Raw genomic sequence first — 15262 nt, 5'->3', positions numbered from 1 at the left:
AATCATTTTAAGAACAGGTGACAAAGGATGATTGGCAAACACTTGTGAAGTTTGCAGTTATCTTCGGGACTTGTATCAGTGCAGTATGTGACAGTTCAGTGGATCACTCTGCTGGAAGTTTCATGTTTAAAATTGAAAACACTCCACCATTCTGCTTGGCCTGGCTGACTCCTGTTCCGCTTGCATGATAATGCAACAAATGTAAGCAGAATTAGGATAATTTGGATGTATAAGTGCAGCAACGTCACTTATCAGTCGTCATCAAACTCGCAGGTTTTAAGAAAGCTCATTAATTGAGTGCTTACTCTATAGAAGGTGTGAATGAAAGAGATTTACCTTCCGCTTATTTTAAGATGATGAATTGTTGACCACTAGAGTCCAAGATGGGGTGCAGAGCCTCATCTTGTCAGCTTGGATCTTGTTTATCTCTCTTTTAGGGGACCGTGAATTGGATTCAATTGGATTTTGAATTTGGTTTTTGGAGCAAGCAAGGAATGGATTTGGGTTTGCCCGGTCCATTCTGAGCATTGGCTTTTTAACTTTAAGGATGGAGTAAAAATTAAGATCTCTACTAAAATCTTCCAAATCTAAATCATAGAATCATAGAAACCCTACAGTACAGAAAGAGGCCATTCGGCCCATCGAGTCTGCACCGACCACAATCCCACCCAGGCCCTACTCCCATATCCCTACATATTTACCCACTAATCCCTCTAACCTACACATCTCAGGACACTAAGGGCAATTTTTAGCATGGCCAATCAACCTAACCTGCACATCTTTGGACTGTGGGAGGAAACCGGAGCACCCGGAGGAAACCCACGCAGACACGAGGAGAATGTGCAAACTCCACACAGACAGTGACCCAAGCCGGGAATCGAACCCAGGTCCCTGGAGCTGTGAAGCAGCAGTGCTAACCACTGTGCTACCGTGCCACCCATAAAATATAAAATGCCGCGTATAAAATATGTATTTTATACACCTGAAGGACTGTTGCTTTGGTCAAAAATGCAAATCATTAAACTAACTGAATGATTTCTAAACGGGTGTGAGGTTTAACTCAAATATTACGGTACAGCAATAATTTCTTTTCAAAGTTCCAGTTTCTACCTCAGTCAGGACTGGTAGAGCCAGTCCTGTTATCAGTTGTTGTCTTTTCCAGCCTGCAGTGTGAAATGGGATTGCAGTGTATGGCGTGTTGCTGCACTGTGTGAGTCAGTTACGGTGTGTGTGAGTCAGCAGAGATTTGTGTGTGCTAAACTGAGTGCGCAGGTGGTCACCTTTGTAAATGAAAATTAGAATTGAAAGGATTATTCTACCCTCGCGTGTCATTGCAAACTGCCGGCTTGTGAACTTTTGTAAAAGAGTCACCGCTTCCTTCCAACCTTCTGAAGAGAGTTTGCAAGTTCGCTGCCTGACAAACCGCATCCCCTACCTTAACATGGTAGATGAGAGCACTACATGCTTCAGACTGTGCTGTAACATTGCAGACAGTTTCTGGCACATTTTTCCACAATATAATTAGACCTTTGCAAGAAGACATTTTCATAGGAGTTACAGGCTGTAACTCGTTGCCCTTAGTTATCTCTCGCATGTGATACATATTGATATAATATGACAAGTTGTTCAAATCGTATTATTGTCATTTTATGATCATATTAACAGGGTAAAAAGGTTACTTCATTTCAGGCATTTAAATCATTGCCAAATACCACTGAAATAAAGTGCTCCCAATTGGTTAGCCGGTTTCTTTGCATCAGTGTTTTAGCCGAAGCTGTGATAAAATTTTGCTTTCTAATATTTGGATTACTACATCTCAGCATTTCAGAAAATTGACATAAAAGATTAATACAGGTACTTTGCTTCATGCTTGCCTGCAAACTTCACAAAGACACGTCAACTTATTGTCACGGTTACAGTGATGTTACAGGATGATTATTTTTTTTTCTATCATTTAACACACTACCAGACGGACGTGGAGGCTTTGGAGAGAGTGCAGAAAAGGTTTACCAGGATGTTTCCTTTTATGGAGGGTATTAGCTATGAGGAGAGATTGAATAAACTGGGATTGTTCTCCCTGGAAAGACCGAAGCTGAGAGGGGTGAGCTGATAGAAGTTTATAAAATTATGGGGGGTACGGATAGGGTGAACAGTTGGAAGCTTTTTCCCAGGGCAGAAATGACAATTACAAAGGGGCAAAAGTTCAAGGTAAGATTCAGTAGAGATGTGCAGGGGAAGTTTTTTACACAGGGTGGTGGGGGCCTAGAATGCACTGCCAAGTGAGGTGGTTGAGGTAGACATGATAACGACATTTAAGACTTATCTGGATATACACATGAACAGACGGGGAATAGGGGGAAATAAGCGGTTTGTCTAGATAGGACAACGTGATTGGCGCAGGCTTGGAGGGCCGAAGGGCCTGTTCCTGTGCTGTACTGTCCTTTGTTCTTGTTCTTTGTTCTTAAGCAGTTGGATATTTCTGCATTAATATAAAAAACATTTGATAATATGGGAAAATGCTGATTTATTTCCTATGGTTCCTGTACTGTGTGAGACATGGTGAAAATACAACCATTAAATTTTTTTTTAACCAAACTTCATTGACTTATTGCACGGAATTCATGCCTTGTTAATGGTGAACCTTTCTGATTGTTTGCTGTAAGGTAATTTGAAAGGAACAGTTTCTCATTCTAGTGCGTTTGGTGTTGTGTTCAGTTTCAGGTCTGCACGCAACCCTTTTCAAACATCATTACTCAGATCTTAAGCTCCATGCCTTTTAGATGCTGAGATTGCTGACTGGGAAATTCTTCTTAAAAGGATGTTTACTCTTTGAAAACATTTGTCTGAAGACAGCTGGGAGGTTTTGTGATGACTTTTTCCCCTCGAGGGAAATCAATTCATTTGATCCAAGTACCTACTGTATACAAGAAACCTTTACCCCTACGTGCTTGGTTTATGTGCCATTTTCTAACAAGATCCAAAAATCCTCCTCGGATAGGAAATGTTAGAAATTCAAACATAATTAAATTTTCTGATGATTTATTAAAGCATGCCTGTAGTGTAATGGCTTTTTCTACATGTGTAGTTATTTTTAAGACGAGTCTTTGTGAGTGTTCAAACCTCAGCTGTCAATAGCAGTTAGTTAACTCACCTTTGCATTTAAGTCAGCAGTTGTGTCTAAGCTTGCCCGAGAAACATTCTAATTACCATCTAGTTTGACTGGCTTCCTTCATCTGATTCTAACGTATCACTTTTCCCCCTCTGTCTAGCTGCAGTGAGTGTTATGACACATCCAGAGCTGTCCTCCCTCTTGACACTGTGTGATGAAGAGGATTTGCGCGTTACTGTAGCTCACCACGGCTCAATGCTCTGACTTGTGATTTGAACGAGCCCTGGGGTACCTGGGAGGAACTTTCGACAGCCTACCTGGCGTGATGAGCAAGTTCACCTTTCAGAACAACAAAGTGATGCAGGACCGCCGGAGCGTCTGTGTTTTCCTTCCCAATGATGAAGCTCTCAACATTATCGTGAACGTAGGTTTTGCCCATTTATCTTTCCATTGCTTTTGTTTTCTTTAATGATGAAGTGCACTTTTGACGGTTTCTTCAACATTACACACGATGTTTTCACAATATTGTCAGCACATGGTGTAGTTCTCCGATTTTTATTTAACCTGTTTTATCTATATTCTGAAATGTCGTCAAAATAAAAACAATGAGTCATTTGTTCCAAATTGTGATTTGGTGCATGATTGCTTTTTAAGTACTTTCAATGTTAAAATAATCACTACTGATGTTACAGTGACAGTCATGGGTATAAGATCAAAAAAGAAAATGCTGGAAAATCTCAGCAGGTGTAGCAGCATCTGGCAGGTCTGGAAGCATGGGCTTTGACAAAGGATCATCTGGACTCGAAACGTCAGCTCTTTTCACTCCTTACAGATGCTGCCAGACCTGCTGAGATTTTCCAGCATTTTCTCTTTTGGTTTCAGATTCCAGCATCCACAGTAATTTGCTTTTATCCATGGGTATAACATGACAGGTGCTAAGGATAGTGATATAGCGAATGTTAAATCAAAAAGTTGAGGTTTACCATGAAAAATTATGAGGTGGTCTTACTGTGATTTAACTTGCTGTTAAAAAGGCACGGTTCAAAACCCTCTTTAATGTGTTTTGTTTAGTTTATTTTAATAGTCATGCATCAATGCCCAGCAAGGAGTGTTGATTGACAACCTCTTTTTATTTACCTTCCAATTTGATTCTTCAGTAGGTTACTGGGCAGTACGTGACTTCAGGTGAAGTTACGAAGCCTTCACATTATTCCTCTCCCCATCTCTAAAATGCAGTTACCCTCCATTGATGTTCCCATAGCTGGAGTCACTCTGTGAAGGCTTCAGTGTTCAAGTCAAATCCGAATACACATTGGGCAGCATTTTCTACGTTTTTGTTGAAGTGTTGTCTCAGGTGGGGAAGGCGGTTGCTCGGACTTGTACTAGGGAAGTGGAGAAATAGCTGCACTGCCAGCTTTTTGCCATTTTTAAAGGGCACCCTGATCTTAGAAGTAAAGGATCTCCCCAACAGATATGAGGAGTGCTGGGGGGCAGTGCCAGGGCACTGTCAGGGCATGTCCCCCCTCCCCGGGGGATGGTACTTACCTGTGCGCTCTGGGTGGGGACCGTTTGCCAGGTTCCTATTTTATAAAGCTGTTCGGTAGGGGAAAAGGGAGAAATCCTAAGGTGGGGGGATAATCATAGAAATCATAGAAATCATAGAAACCCTACAGTGCAGAAGGAGGCCATTCGGCCCATCTAGTCTGCACCGACCACAATCCCACCCAGACCCTACCCCCACATATTTTACCCGCTAATCCCTCTAACCTACACATCCCAGGACTCTAAGGGGCAACTTTTTTTTAACCTGGCCAATCAACCTAACCCGCACATCTTTGGACTGTGGGAGGAAACCGGAGGGCCCGGAGGAAACCCACGCAGACCCCGCAGTGTCTCTGTGGATTTCCTCCAGGTGCTCCAGTTTCCTCCCACAGTCCAAAAGATGCGCTGGTTAGGTGCATTGGCCATGCTAAATTCTCCTTTCGTGTACCCAAACAGGCGCCAGAGTGTCGCGACTGAGGGATTTTCACAGTAACTTGATTGCAGTGTTAATGTAAGCCTACTTGTGACTCATAAATAAACTTTAACATTTAATGTTAATTAAGTATGCAACACAATCAGATGGCTGCTGCTATAATCTTAGCTAAACTGTTGCTAACAGATTTTATTTTTATTTGCTGCGTCTAAAGCTATCGAAACCTTTTTCAGCTTTTGCTCGGGGACTTGAACAGTGTTGGTAATTGTCAATGATCGAACGATGTCTTGAGGTTTGAAATAAATGAAGGTACAGGATTGTGGCAAGAGACTAGAGGAGTGGGATCAGGTTTGGATTGCTTTAACAAGGAGCCAGAAGAAACGTGATAGGCTGAATGGCTTCCTGTGCTGCAAACACCATGGTAGTAAAGGCTTAGCCAAAATGCCCGAAAGATCTCTGCAACTTTCATAGAATCATAGAATCCCTACAGTACAGAAAGAGGCCATTCGGCCCATCAAGTCTGCACCGACCACAATCCCACCCAGGCCCTACCCCCATATCCCTACATATTTTACCCGCTAATCCCTCTAACCTATGCATCCCAGGACACTAAGGGGCAATTTGTCATGGCCAATCAACCTAACCCGCACATCTTTGGACTGTGGGAGGAAACCGGAGCACCCGGAGGAAACCCACGCAGACACGAGGAGAATGTGCAAACTCCACACAGACAGTGACCCAAGCCGGGAATCGAACCCAGGTCCCTGGAGCTGTGAAGCAGCAGTGCTAACCACTGTGCTACCGTGCCGCCCTTTCTGTAACTTTGTTACAGAAACAAGGAAACACACACACACACACAATTTGAAATCTTACTACAGCATGAATTGGACAGAGCAGATCATTACTTTCTCCACTATAACATTCAGCGTGCTGAACCACCCTCTCCTCTTCTATTCCCAGAAGCTTTTTTGAAAGAAACCCTGCGAAAAGAGTTCATTTGTGCATTTAATTTCCTATCCCAGTCAAGCCCACAATTATATTTTTACTCATTCACAATTTCCTTGTTCTTCTATTATGGGGATTAAGAAGCTAATCAGTGGGCTAAGAGGAAAGCGAGTTTCACTGAAGTGGTGACAGGCAGTCACTCGGGTTCCCTGGTATTTGCATTTCTTTTTCTTTCTGTGATGGATGGGAGCACCCAGGATCTGGCCGTATCTGTACACGGCACTGTGCCTCTGCATATTTTTCTTTGTTTTGTAAATGAGACCCAATCCACTTGAGAACATTTAACAATGACATTTTCCTTCATTCTTAAAGTTACATTTCAATAATGTGCAAAGGATGTGCGGGTTAGGTTGATTGGCCGTGCTAAATTGCCCCTTAGTGTCAGGAGGATTAGCAGGGTAAATACTTGGGGTTACGGGGATGGGACCTGGGCGGGATTGTTGTCGGTGCAGGCTCGATGGGCCGAATGGCCTCCTTCTGCGCTGTAGGGATTCTGTGATTCAATGAAAAATTGTGAGAATAGCACCTTTCAATTCATATACTGCATCTGTCCATTCCTCCTGTGTGCAGGGAAGAAACTGCCAGATCAGGTTGTGTGCATGAGCATTACTAATCATTTCAGTAGTCTTTGCATGATCAGTCTTTCCGTATTTGCATGTTCAGTCTTTGACCCAAACACTGAATGGGAGGATAATTCCTGCCATGAACAAAGATGCAAAAACAAGTCCATTTGCGATTAACCACACATCCGTTGTTTTCATACATCCCTACCAGTTGGAAGCATCCTTGTACTTGAGACAAGCTGACACATTCTTGAACAATAAGACATTTCTAACTGGTCTTAATATTTTGGCAAACAGCTACAGATCCTGTGCATTGTTATCTTCCCATATTTTTGTTCATTGGCTCCATTTAATCTTATATTCTAAATATTGGCGTATTTATTGTATACGTCTTTCTACAGTCTGAAATTATTTAAAATATCAGTTTTAAAAAAAGCTCAAACCAGTGGCTGAAATTTGGCATAATTTCTACGTTGTATCCTCCTTGAAGCAGAGAGTATTATTGCAGCTGTGAAAGTGAGCTCACAACTGCAGTATGTAGTGAGCAAATTGAAGTGGTTTCTTTTCAGCAATTAACCTAATAAAAATGGGTCGGATACTGCTTGCTGGGGGTTGCAGAGTTTCAAATCTTTTGGAAGCAGAGAATCTCAATGTTGGAATCTGCCTTTGCGACATACCATCAAAAAAAACATAATGTTTCTTGTTTTGTAGGTAAAAGCCTTGTGCCAAGAATTATTCATTCAAGTCTGTGACCTTCTAAGGCTGAAAGACTGTCATCTTTTTGGGCTCAGTGTGATACAAAGTAAGTGAGACCGGACACTGATTATAATTCCACAACAATGAAGTAAAAGCGCCTTCATCTGCAATATGTCCATTTTATTGGAATCGTATAGAGTCCCCACAGTGTTTTATTCCTAATCACATTTCAATCTTATATTTTAACTGTAATCTATTCACTATATTTCATCATGCCCAAACCTTTGTCTTGCACTCCGCTACAATGGGACGCAATCAGGCATCACAGAATTCCTTAGTAATAATATAAAAAATATAGATATCATGGGAGCAAATCCACAAAACAAAATGCGGGAGAAAGAAATTTGGCCATTTCCCTGCCTTGAGATCGGTCTTAGATTTAAATGTTGAGAATTGTGCACGTGTGTTTGTATTTTCAAGCTCTTTTAGTTGTTCTATATATTTTTTCTTAATCCAATCATAATCATTTATTTCAACATCTGAAATATTGGAATTAAAATCAAAGTTGCAGTGATTCAGTGCTTTTAACTTCCTGGTTTGTAGTCTGTGAGAATACCTCAGTGCAATTGGCTGCTTACTCTGTTTGCTGACCGTGCTACTGCTGCTGCACACCTGGGGTTCCCTTTGACTTGGCAGCAGATTTAAACAGTCGCCAGTAAAGGGGAAAACCACACCACAAAAAGACTACTGGGGCACCTTTCTTTTTGAGGACAGTGCCAAGCGGTGTTACTTTGCCACTGACCACGAAATCCAGCCAAAATCCAAGGCGCTACTTTTGCACTGTACATCAGCTTCAATGGCTAATGCACAAACATGTACTTAGATATTGTTACAGAAAGCTGCTTTGGCACTTTTGAATTTTTATATAACTGTGCAGGTGGATCTTAGTCGTAGCCCCAGAGCTGAGCTAAGGCAGTGAAAAGAGATAAATCGGGTGATCGAAGGCCTCACGCTCTAACTGAGGCCAATAATTTTCCGCTCATTAACTTGAATGGAAGAAAATCAGGTGGACTCCTGTGGAGACACGGGAGTCCTTCCACCTCATTTACCTCCTTGCACACTGCCCAGGCAGGCAGATTTTATGAAATGATGTTTCAACTATACAGTAGACAGAGATTGCAGAAGCTGAGTAAATTCTACTGTTCAAGAATGGAACGCTGATATCATTCACATAATCTGATTGGTGGGAAATCAGATCTGTAACTATCCAAACATCTCTAACAGTTTCCCATCAATCACGGGACCTTATTGAAATGAACCATTTTGAGCTCAGTATTAAAAGTCACCGGCAGTGTGTCGGAGGGGGGGTGGGGGGTGGAATCACTGACGCACACAACCCCCCCCTCCCCCCCACAGCGTGTTTCTTGCGGTGGGAGGCGATGCACCGTTTGCCGGCAGTGGGATCTTCAGCGATTTCCTATTTACTGCACCCCACACCGCCGGGAAACCCGCGGTGGGGCGCGCTGTTGGCGGGACCGTAAGATCCCACTGGCATAAACAGTGGGAGAATTCCAGCCACACTCCGAATGCTCAGCATTTCACTCTGAATTACTCTGAAGTGCAGTAGCTGTAGGCAAATCAAGTATTAAATAGATTAAGGAAAGCAGAAAATAAGTGCAAATAAAACGAACAATGACATTTTTGAAAAATTAAAGAATATGGTGACTTTGTGGTATTGTCACTGGATTAGTAATCCAGAGACCCCAGGTAATGCTGTGGGGACCTGAATTCAAGGCCCACCAGGAATTTGAATTCAGTGAAAAGGAATATGGAATTAGAAGTCTAACAATGACCTTGTAACCATTTATGACAACCCCATTGTTGGTTGTCATAAAATCCCATCTGGTTCATTAATGTCCTTTAGGCCAGAGCAGGATGTGATTTCAGATCCATGTGGTTGGTTCTTAAATACACTCTGAACAAGGGCAATTAGGGATGGGCAATAAATACTGGCCTATCCAGCGACCCCTACACCCCACAAATGAATTTTAAAAATGAGTGGCAACAAACTGCTTGACTGGCGACAGCAAATTGTACATAATAAAATGTTCCTCGGTCATTAACAAATGTATTATAAAAGAAAATTTGAACGACAAAGAAGGACCATCTTAAAAGAAGGAGCAAGGGGATGAGTGAGGCAGAGCTGTTTAATGAGCGAATCCCAGAGCTTAGGCCTTGAAAGCTGAAGGCATGGCTGAAATAACAGCATGATTTAAAATGTAGCGTTGGAGGATTGCTGGCAGTTTGGTGGGTCGTGGGAGCAGCAGAGATTAGAATGAAAAGCAAGACCAAGCAAGATTTGAGCATTAAAAAAATGATGTGTTGCTTAACAAGAACCTGGCTAGGGCAGTGAGATAGGGATGGTGGATTAATGCGACTTGGTGCAAGTTAGGACATGGCAACAGGTTTTTAGTTGGCCGCAGGTTTACGGAGGGTAGAATTTAAGAGACTGGTCAGGAGAGTTGAGCCTAGAAGTAACAATGGCATGGATGAGAGTTTCAGTGGCAGCTGAGCTGAGCTGAGGTGATGTTATGGAGGCGGAAATTGATTGTCTTATTGATTGCGTGGCTACCTGGTCAAACCTGGGCTGTAATTCTCCCAAATTGATTCTAAGTGACCAGGCCAGCAGGAAAACTGGAGTGTTTCCCGCTGGTGTTAGCAGCGGTTGAGAGGTGGGTTTCCCCCACCTGATCAATGCAAATGTATGTATTGTGGGAAACACCCCGTCAGCCCAGCTGTTCAGAGATTGAAATAAATGCTGTGTTAAAAGAATAGGCTGTGAGCGGCTGTGGAGAAAGGAATTTCCCACCCCCAGCCCGCCTGGTGAAAGTGACTGACTTCTATCGGTCAGAGGGGTCATCTCACACCTGCAGATGCTGCTTCTTCTTTGAGAGAGGAAGGGGAATTCCTTCTGCAGAATGCAGTGCTGCTGAGGTTTGGAAGCCTGCCAGGTGTTCAGGGTGGAAGGAATTAAAGTGAGCAGTCCACTTCAAAGTTTTCACAGTCCACAGAGCAGAATGATGACTTTGATCAGAGAGATGCCTGAAATCACCACGCCAGGAGTGATGGTGAGGTTTCCCTGGGTTAGAAGGGACAGTCGAGCCACTAGATATCTTTCGCGCCATGTCCACGATGCTCCTGACCAGCACCAAAACCCACCCGGTGTCGGTCTGCTGGGGAGGTGGGTAAATAGTGGGAGGGCTTTGAATTGGGCTTCAAGCCCACTAATTACATTCAAATTGATAGTTTTGCATGATCAATGGCGGGACCCTGCTCAGGGCTGGCGGGACGAGCAAGGTGAATGGTGACAGATTTGACGCCCCTTGAGAATCCTGTTTTAGGCTTGATGTCCCATTCAGGATGCCAGGATTCCCAACATTGGCAAATGGAGCCAGTGAATCCCCCCCCCTCACCTTTGGGTCAAACGTGCCACCAGCTATGAACCATCTTGTTGAACCTCAGGATGAGTGATAATCAAGAATGGAAAACCACAAAATAATCTTTTTTTTAGAAAAGCTGGGAAATGAAAGCTCTTTTTCATGTGTTTGTAGTTTAGTGAAGCCATGAGCAGCTGAGCTGCACATAGGGAATTTTGGATCATCCTTCAGATGTTTCTTTAACAGGTTACAAAATGTTTCAAGTTGCTTCAATCGATGCCAAACTAAAGAAGGAAATAATAGGAGAGAGACCAAAATGTGGCTAGGAAGTTGACTTTTAATCAGGGTGCAAACACCAAACCTTGGGGCATCCAACTCCATACTCCCCTCAATCCCCAGCCCCCATATTAATTCCTTTAACAGGTGCAGGTTGTTTCCTATCTATCAGCTAATTTCTTAGCCATTCCATGGGCTACTCTAACTGTTCACAGCTTTGAGTTTAATTATTATCCACTTCTTTGGCCCATTTAGATATCAAGGTACACCTAGGTAGAGCCGCCTTGATTGGCACCCCAACCACCACCTTCAACTTCCACTCCCTCCACCACCGATAAACAGCGGCAGCAGTGTGTACCATCTGTAAGATACACTGAAGCAAAAGGCTCCTTAGACAGCACCTTCCAAACCCATGGCTGCTGCCAGCTAGAAGGACAAGGGCAGCAGACACATGGGAACACCACCCTCAAGTTCCCCTCCCAAGTCACACATAGAAATCATAGAAATCATAGAAACACTACAGTGCAGAAGGAGGCCATTCGGCCCATCGAGTCTGCACCGACCACAATCCCACCCAGGCCCTACCCCCACATATTTTACCCGCTAATCCCTCTAACCTACGCATCTCAGGACTCTAAGGGGCAATTTTTAACCTGGCCAATCAACCTAACCCGCACATCTTTGGACTGGGGGAGGAAACCGGAGCACCCGGAGGAAACCCACGCAGACACGAGGAGAATGTGCAAACTCCACACAGACAGTGACCCAAGCCAGGAATCGAACCCAGGTCCCTGGAGCTGTGAAGCTCATCCTGACTTGGAGCTATATCGGGCTTCCTTCACTGTCGCTGGGTCAAACTCCTGGAACTCCCTTCCTAACAGCACTGTGTTCATGCAGTACATGGACTGCAGCGGTTCAAGAAGGCAGCACACCACCAGCTTCTCTGGGAGCAATTAGAGATGAGCCAAAAATGCTGGCCTTCTGAATCTATGGTCTGAATCCTCTGAGCAGCGACAATGCTGTGCAGATTGCCACTGCATGTGAAGGTCCCTCTGACCTGACAGCACTGTGCATTCCTTCTGGAATCTTCTGATCCTGGCTGTCAAGGAAATGTGCAGGACTGGGGTTGTCGGGGAACTCCAGTGGAGCAGAATGGAATGGGGGAAGAGGAGACATGTTCTCTTTTTACACAGCACCAGTTGCCAGTTTAAAGGTCAAGTCTTTGAGCGTGGATTAGCGAATGGGTGAGTGGGTAGGTGGGCGAGTTGATACTTGGGTGAGGTGAGTGAGTGGATCGTTGGGTGGTGGGGGATAGTCAGGTCGAGTTGGAGGTATGGAGTGGTCAGGGAATAGTGTGGTTGGTTTGGGCCATGGCAGTATTTGGTTAGTCTGGGATTGTCAGTTTGGATTGGGGGCTAGCTGGGGACTGTTGGAGTAGTTGGGTTGGGGGGTAGTCGAATATCTGGAGGAGAGTCTGGTCAGGTGAATAAGTGGATTGGTTTGGGTTGGGCGTGGGGGTATATGTGGTCAGTTGTGGAGTTACCCAGGTGATAGATTAGATTTTAAACTGTCTAACATTTCCTGGGTAACTATCCAGGTAAGAAGTGTGAACCTGTTTCGAGGCTAAAACTTAAACGCAAAAAGAGATTTTGTGCAGGATCCTGGGCTGAAAATAATCCATCAGAAGTTTAAATTTCCCAGGCAGTTCCCTCGGAAGTCAGAGCATAAGCTGTCCACAGGATGCTGATATATGTCCGATCTCCAACGATCTGGAGCCTGGAAGATTTGGGCTTTGGTTGAATGCTGATAATTTAGCTTTTCGTTGTGTGGATGATCTTCATTCATAATTACTCCTGATGATCAATTCCTTTATTTTACACGGAATAGGAGTAAAACTGATGGGTTATAATGGTCTGTGTTTATTTTGTCATTGTGCTGGTATATGGCCCTCAGATTCGACTGTTGGTGCTTCCCAACTATCTATTTATTGATGCCCTCATACTGATTGTTAATGTGTCACGATCTCTTCCCGAGCCTCTATCAGCATGCTGCGATAAATAAGGTCTGTCTATTACTTGTTTTGTTAATTTAGCCATCTAGAGCATTTACCTCATAGGGTGAAGTCATTGATTTTATTTGTGATAGCTTTGATTAGAGAGGGCAGGTTTCCCAAGTCTCCTCATGTGAACACCTGCAGAAAGTTATTATTCAAAATATTTACTATTTTGTTCTCATCCTTTGTTTCAAGCCCGCTTGCCGCTGTACGGTTTCTGGTTCTTCTCTGACTGCCCTCTTGCTATTGTGCAATTGAAAGTTTAATAATGATGTTTAACCTCAACAACTATGCCGCCTTCAGGATTTTTTCAGGCCATTTTTCTCTATTTTAGACTTTTGATTTCTTAATTTTTCGTTCAAATGTTTTCTTTGGAGCTTGCTGTTTTTTGAGAACGCATTTGTCCTAAATATTGACATTATGGCCAGAAATTTCCCGTCCCACCTGCTGCGGGAATCATAGCTATGGGACTGAAAATTCAGCAGACCATTTAAAGGTCCGTTGACCTGGGGAGGGAACTTCCGGTCTTGGGGAATATGCGGCCGGAAAATCCCACCATATATGTTGATGGGTCTTCCTTCTTTCTTTCTATTGAACAATCATGAACGACCTTTCCCAATGAATTTGTTAGGGGTGTTCTGTTCACTCCTTACATCACACTTAGACCTTGTATATTCCTATCCCAAGCTCCTGATCTTGGGTATTCCTGACTCCCAGATTTTGTTAATGTACTCATTCTGTGATTGCTGTTTCAGAGGTAGGCCACAGCCTCTGTTTCTAGTGTGTTTGATGTCATCAACAATAGCTGATCAAAGGTGAGCATTGTCTTTTGTGACCTCCTTGACACACCAGGTCAAGAATCAGTTGAACACTAAACCTAGTAACTCTAGCTCTAATCCTCATCGGTTATGCTTAGCATTAGAGTGATCCTATCAGTGCGATTCATTCTCCCTCTCATGCAGTCAATAGGGGTGATTCTCCCAAAAACATTCTAAGTGTCGAATTTGTGTGAAAACTGGAGTAAATCCCTCTGTTTTTTTCAGCTGGAGTTTCAAAATGAATCTTTCGTTCTGTGCACTGCAGAGTGCCCTAGCGTGCTTCACTGCAAAAATCAGTGGTTGGGGCCTATCCCTCTGGAGAGGCCGGCCAGCATAGCGCTGAGCGGGTCACTGCGCATGCGCCGATCTGTCAGCTCCGAGATCAGCGCAAGCGCATCGGTCCCATACTTCCATCCTCCCGATTGCTGGCCAGCCCCGCGACCCCTGCCTTGCTGTCCGTACGATCTTCCCACAACCTAATCGCTGGCCCCCTGAACTATCCGGGCCAGCCTCGACCCCCCGCCCCACCCCCCCCCCCCCCACCCCCACCCCCAACGATCTCTCCCACCCCCATTAATCCATGCCCCCTTGGCACGACCCAGTGCCCGGTTCGCAGTGCCAAGCTGCCCCCTGGGCATTGGCACTTTGCCTCTTGGGCAGTGCCAGGGGGCCACGTTGGCACTGCCAAGCTGACAATGCCCCAGGGGCATCCCCTTATCCCTGACCCTCTGGGGGGGCCTCGATGGCTCCCCTTCACATCAGCAGGGTCAGGCCGCTGGCTCCGCGCAAGTCGGGGGGGGCTATAGTAAATCCTGGTGGGGGCGTGAGAGGATAGCGGGCCCAGAGACTCCAGTCCCAGGCCCGCTAGTTAGATATTAAATGCTGTCAAATGCTCGATTAAATAATTCATACAGCTCTGTGCCGATTTCTGGCGCAGAGATGATAGGGCCAGAAATCCGGCTGCCGGAGACTTGCGGGGGCCATGGTGAGAGTCTACCAGCCGGCTGTGCTGCAAAAGCATCGCAGCGGCTGGGAGAATCGCCTCCAATGTCTTTACCTCCTAGGTGCTCTGGTATATAGGGCCATAGTATCTCTTTACTGTAACTTTTCTTATTGCGCTATTATTAATTTGTCTAAGGGGTACAAACCACTTCTTCCACTGCTGTCTGTCCAAAGCAGGACATTTATTTAATTGAATTTGGATATTAAAGCCAGCAGATTGTGTTTCTCCATAGTTAATGTTCATACGTACAGGTTGTAATAGATTTTTCTTATCTCTGGGCTGTTTCTATAATAAAAGGCATTTTGACACTGACAGATCATTAGCTTG

The 15262-nt window shown here is 44.3% G+C and overlaps 1 protein-coding gene across 1 annotated transcript in view; it reads left to right on the top strand.

The window, feature by feature from the left end:
* frmd6 (FERM domain containing 6) overlaps window positions 1-15262 on the top strand; it is a 135823-nt gene that overhangs the window by 60886 nt on the left and 59675 nt on the right. Inside the window, exons 2-3 of the mRNA XM_078233941.1 lie at window positions 3270-3533; window positions 7364-7454. Coding sequence (XP_078090067.1) covers window positions 3435-3533; window positions 7364-7454 — 190 coding nt within the window. The 5' untranslated portion in view covers window positions 3270-3434. The remainder of the gene's footprint in view (window positions 1-3269; window positions 3534-7363; window positions 7455-15262) is intronic.

Source organism: Mustelus asterias, chromosome 18 (genome assembly GCF_964213995.1).
Source record: "Mustelus asterias chromosome 18, sMusAst1.hap1.1, whole genome shotgun sequence".
Taxonomy (NCBI): domain Eukaryota; kingdom Metazoa; phylum Chordata; class Chondrichthyes; order Carcharhiniformes; family Triakidae; genus Mustelus; species Mustelus asterias.
Note: the sequence above shows the minus strand (reverse complement) of the source record. Positions and strands in the feature narration are given on the sequence as shown.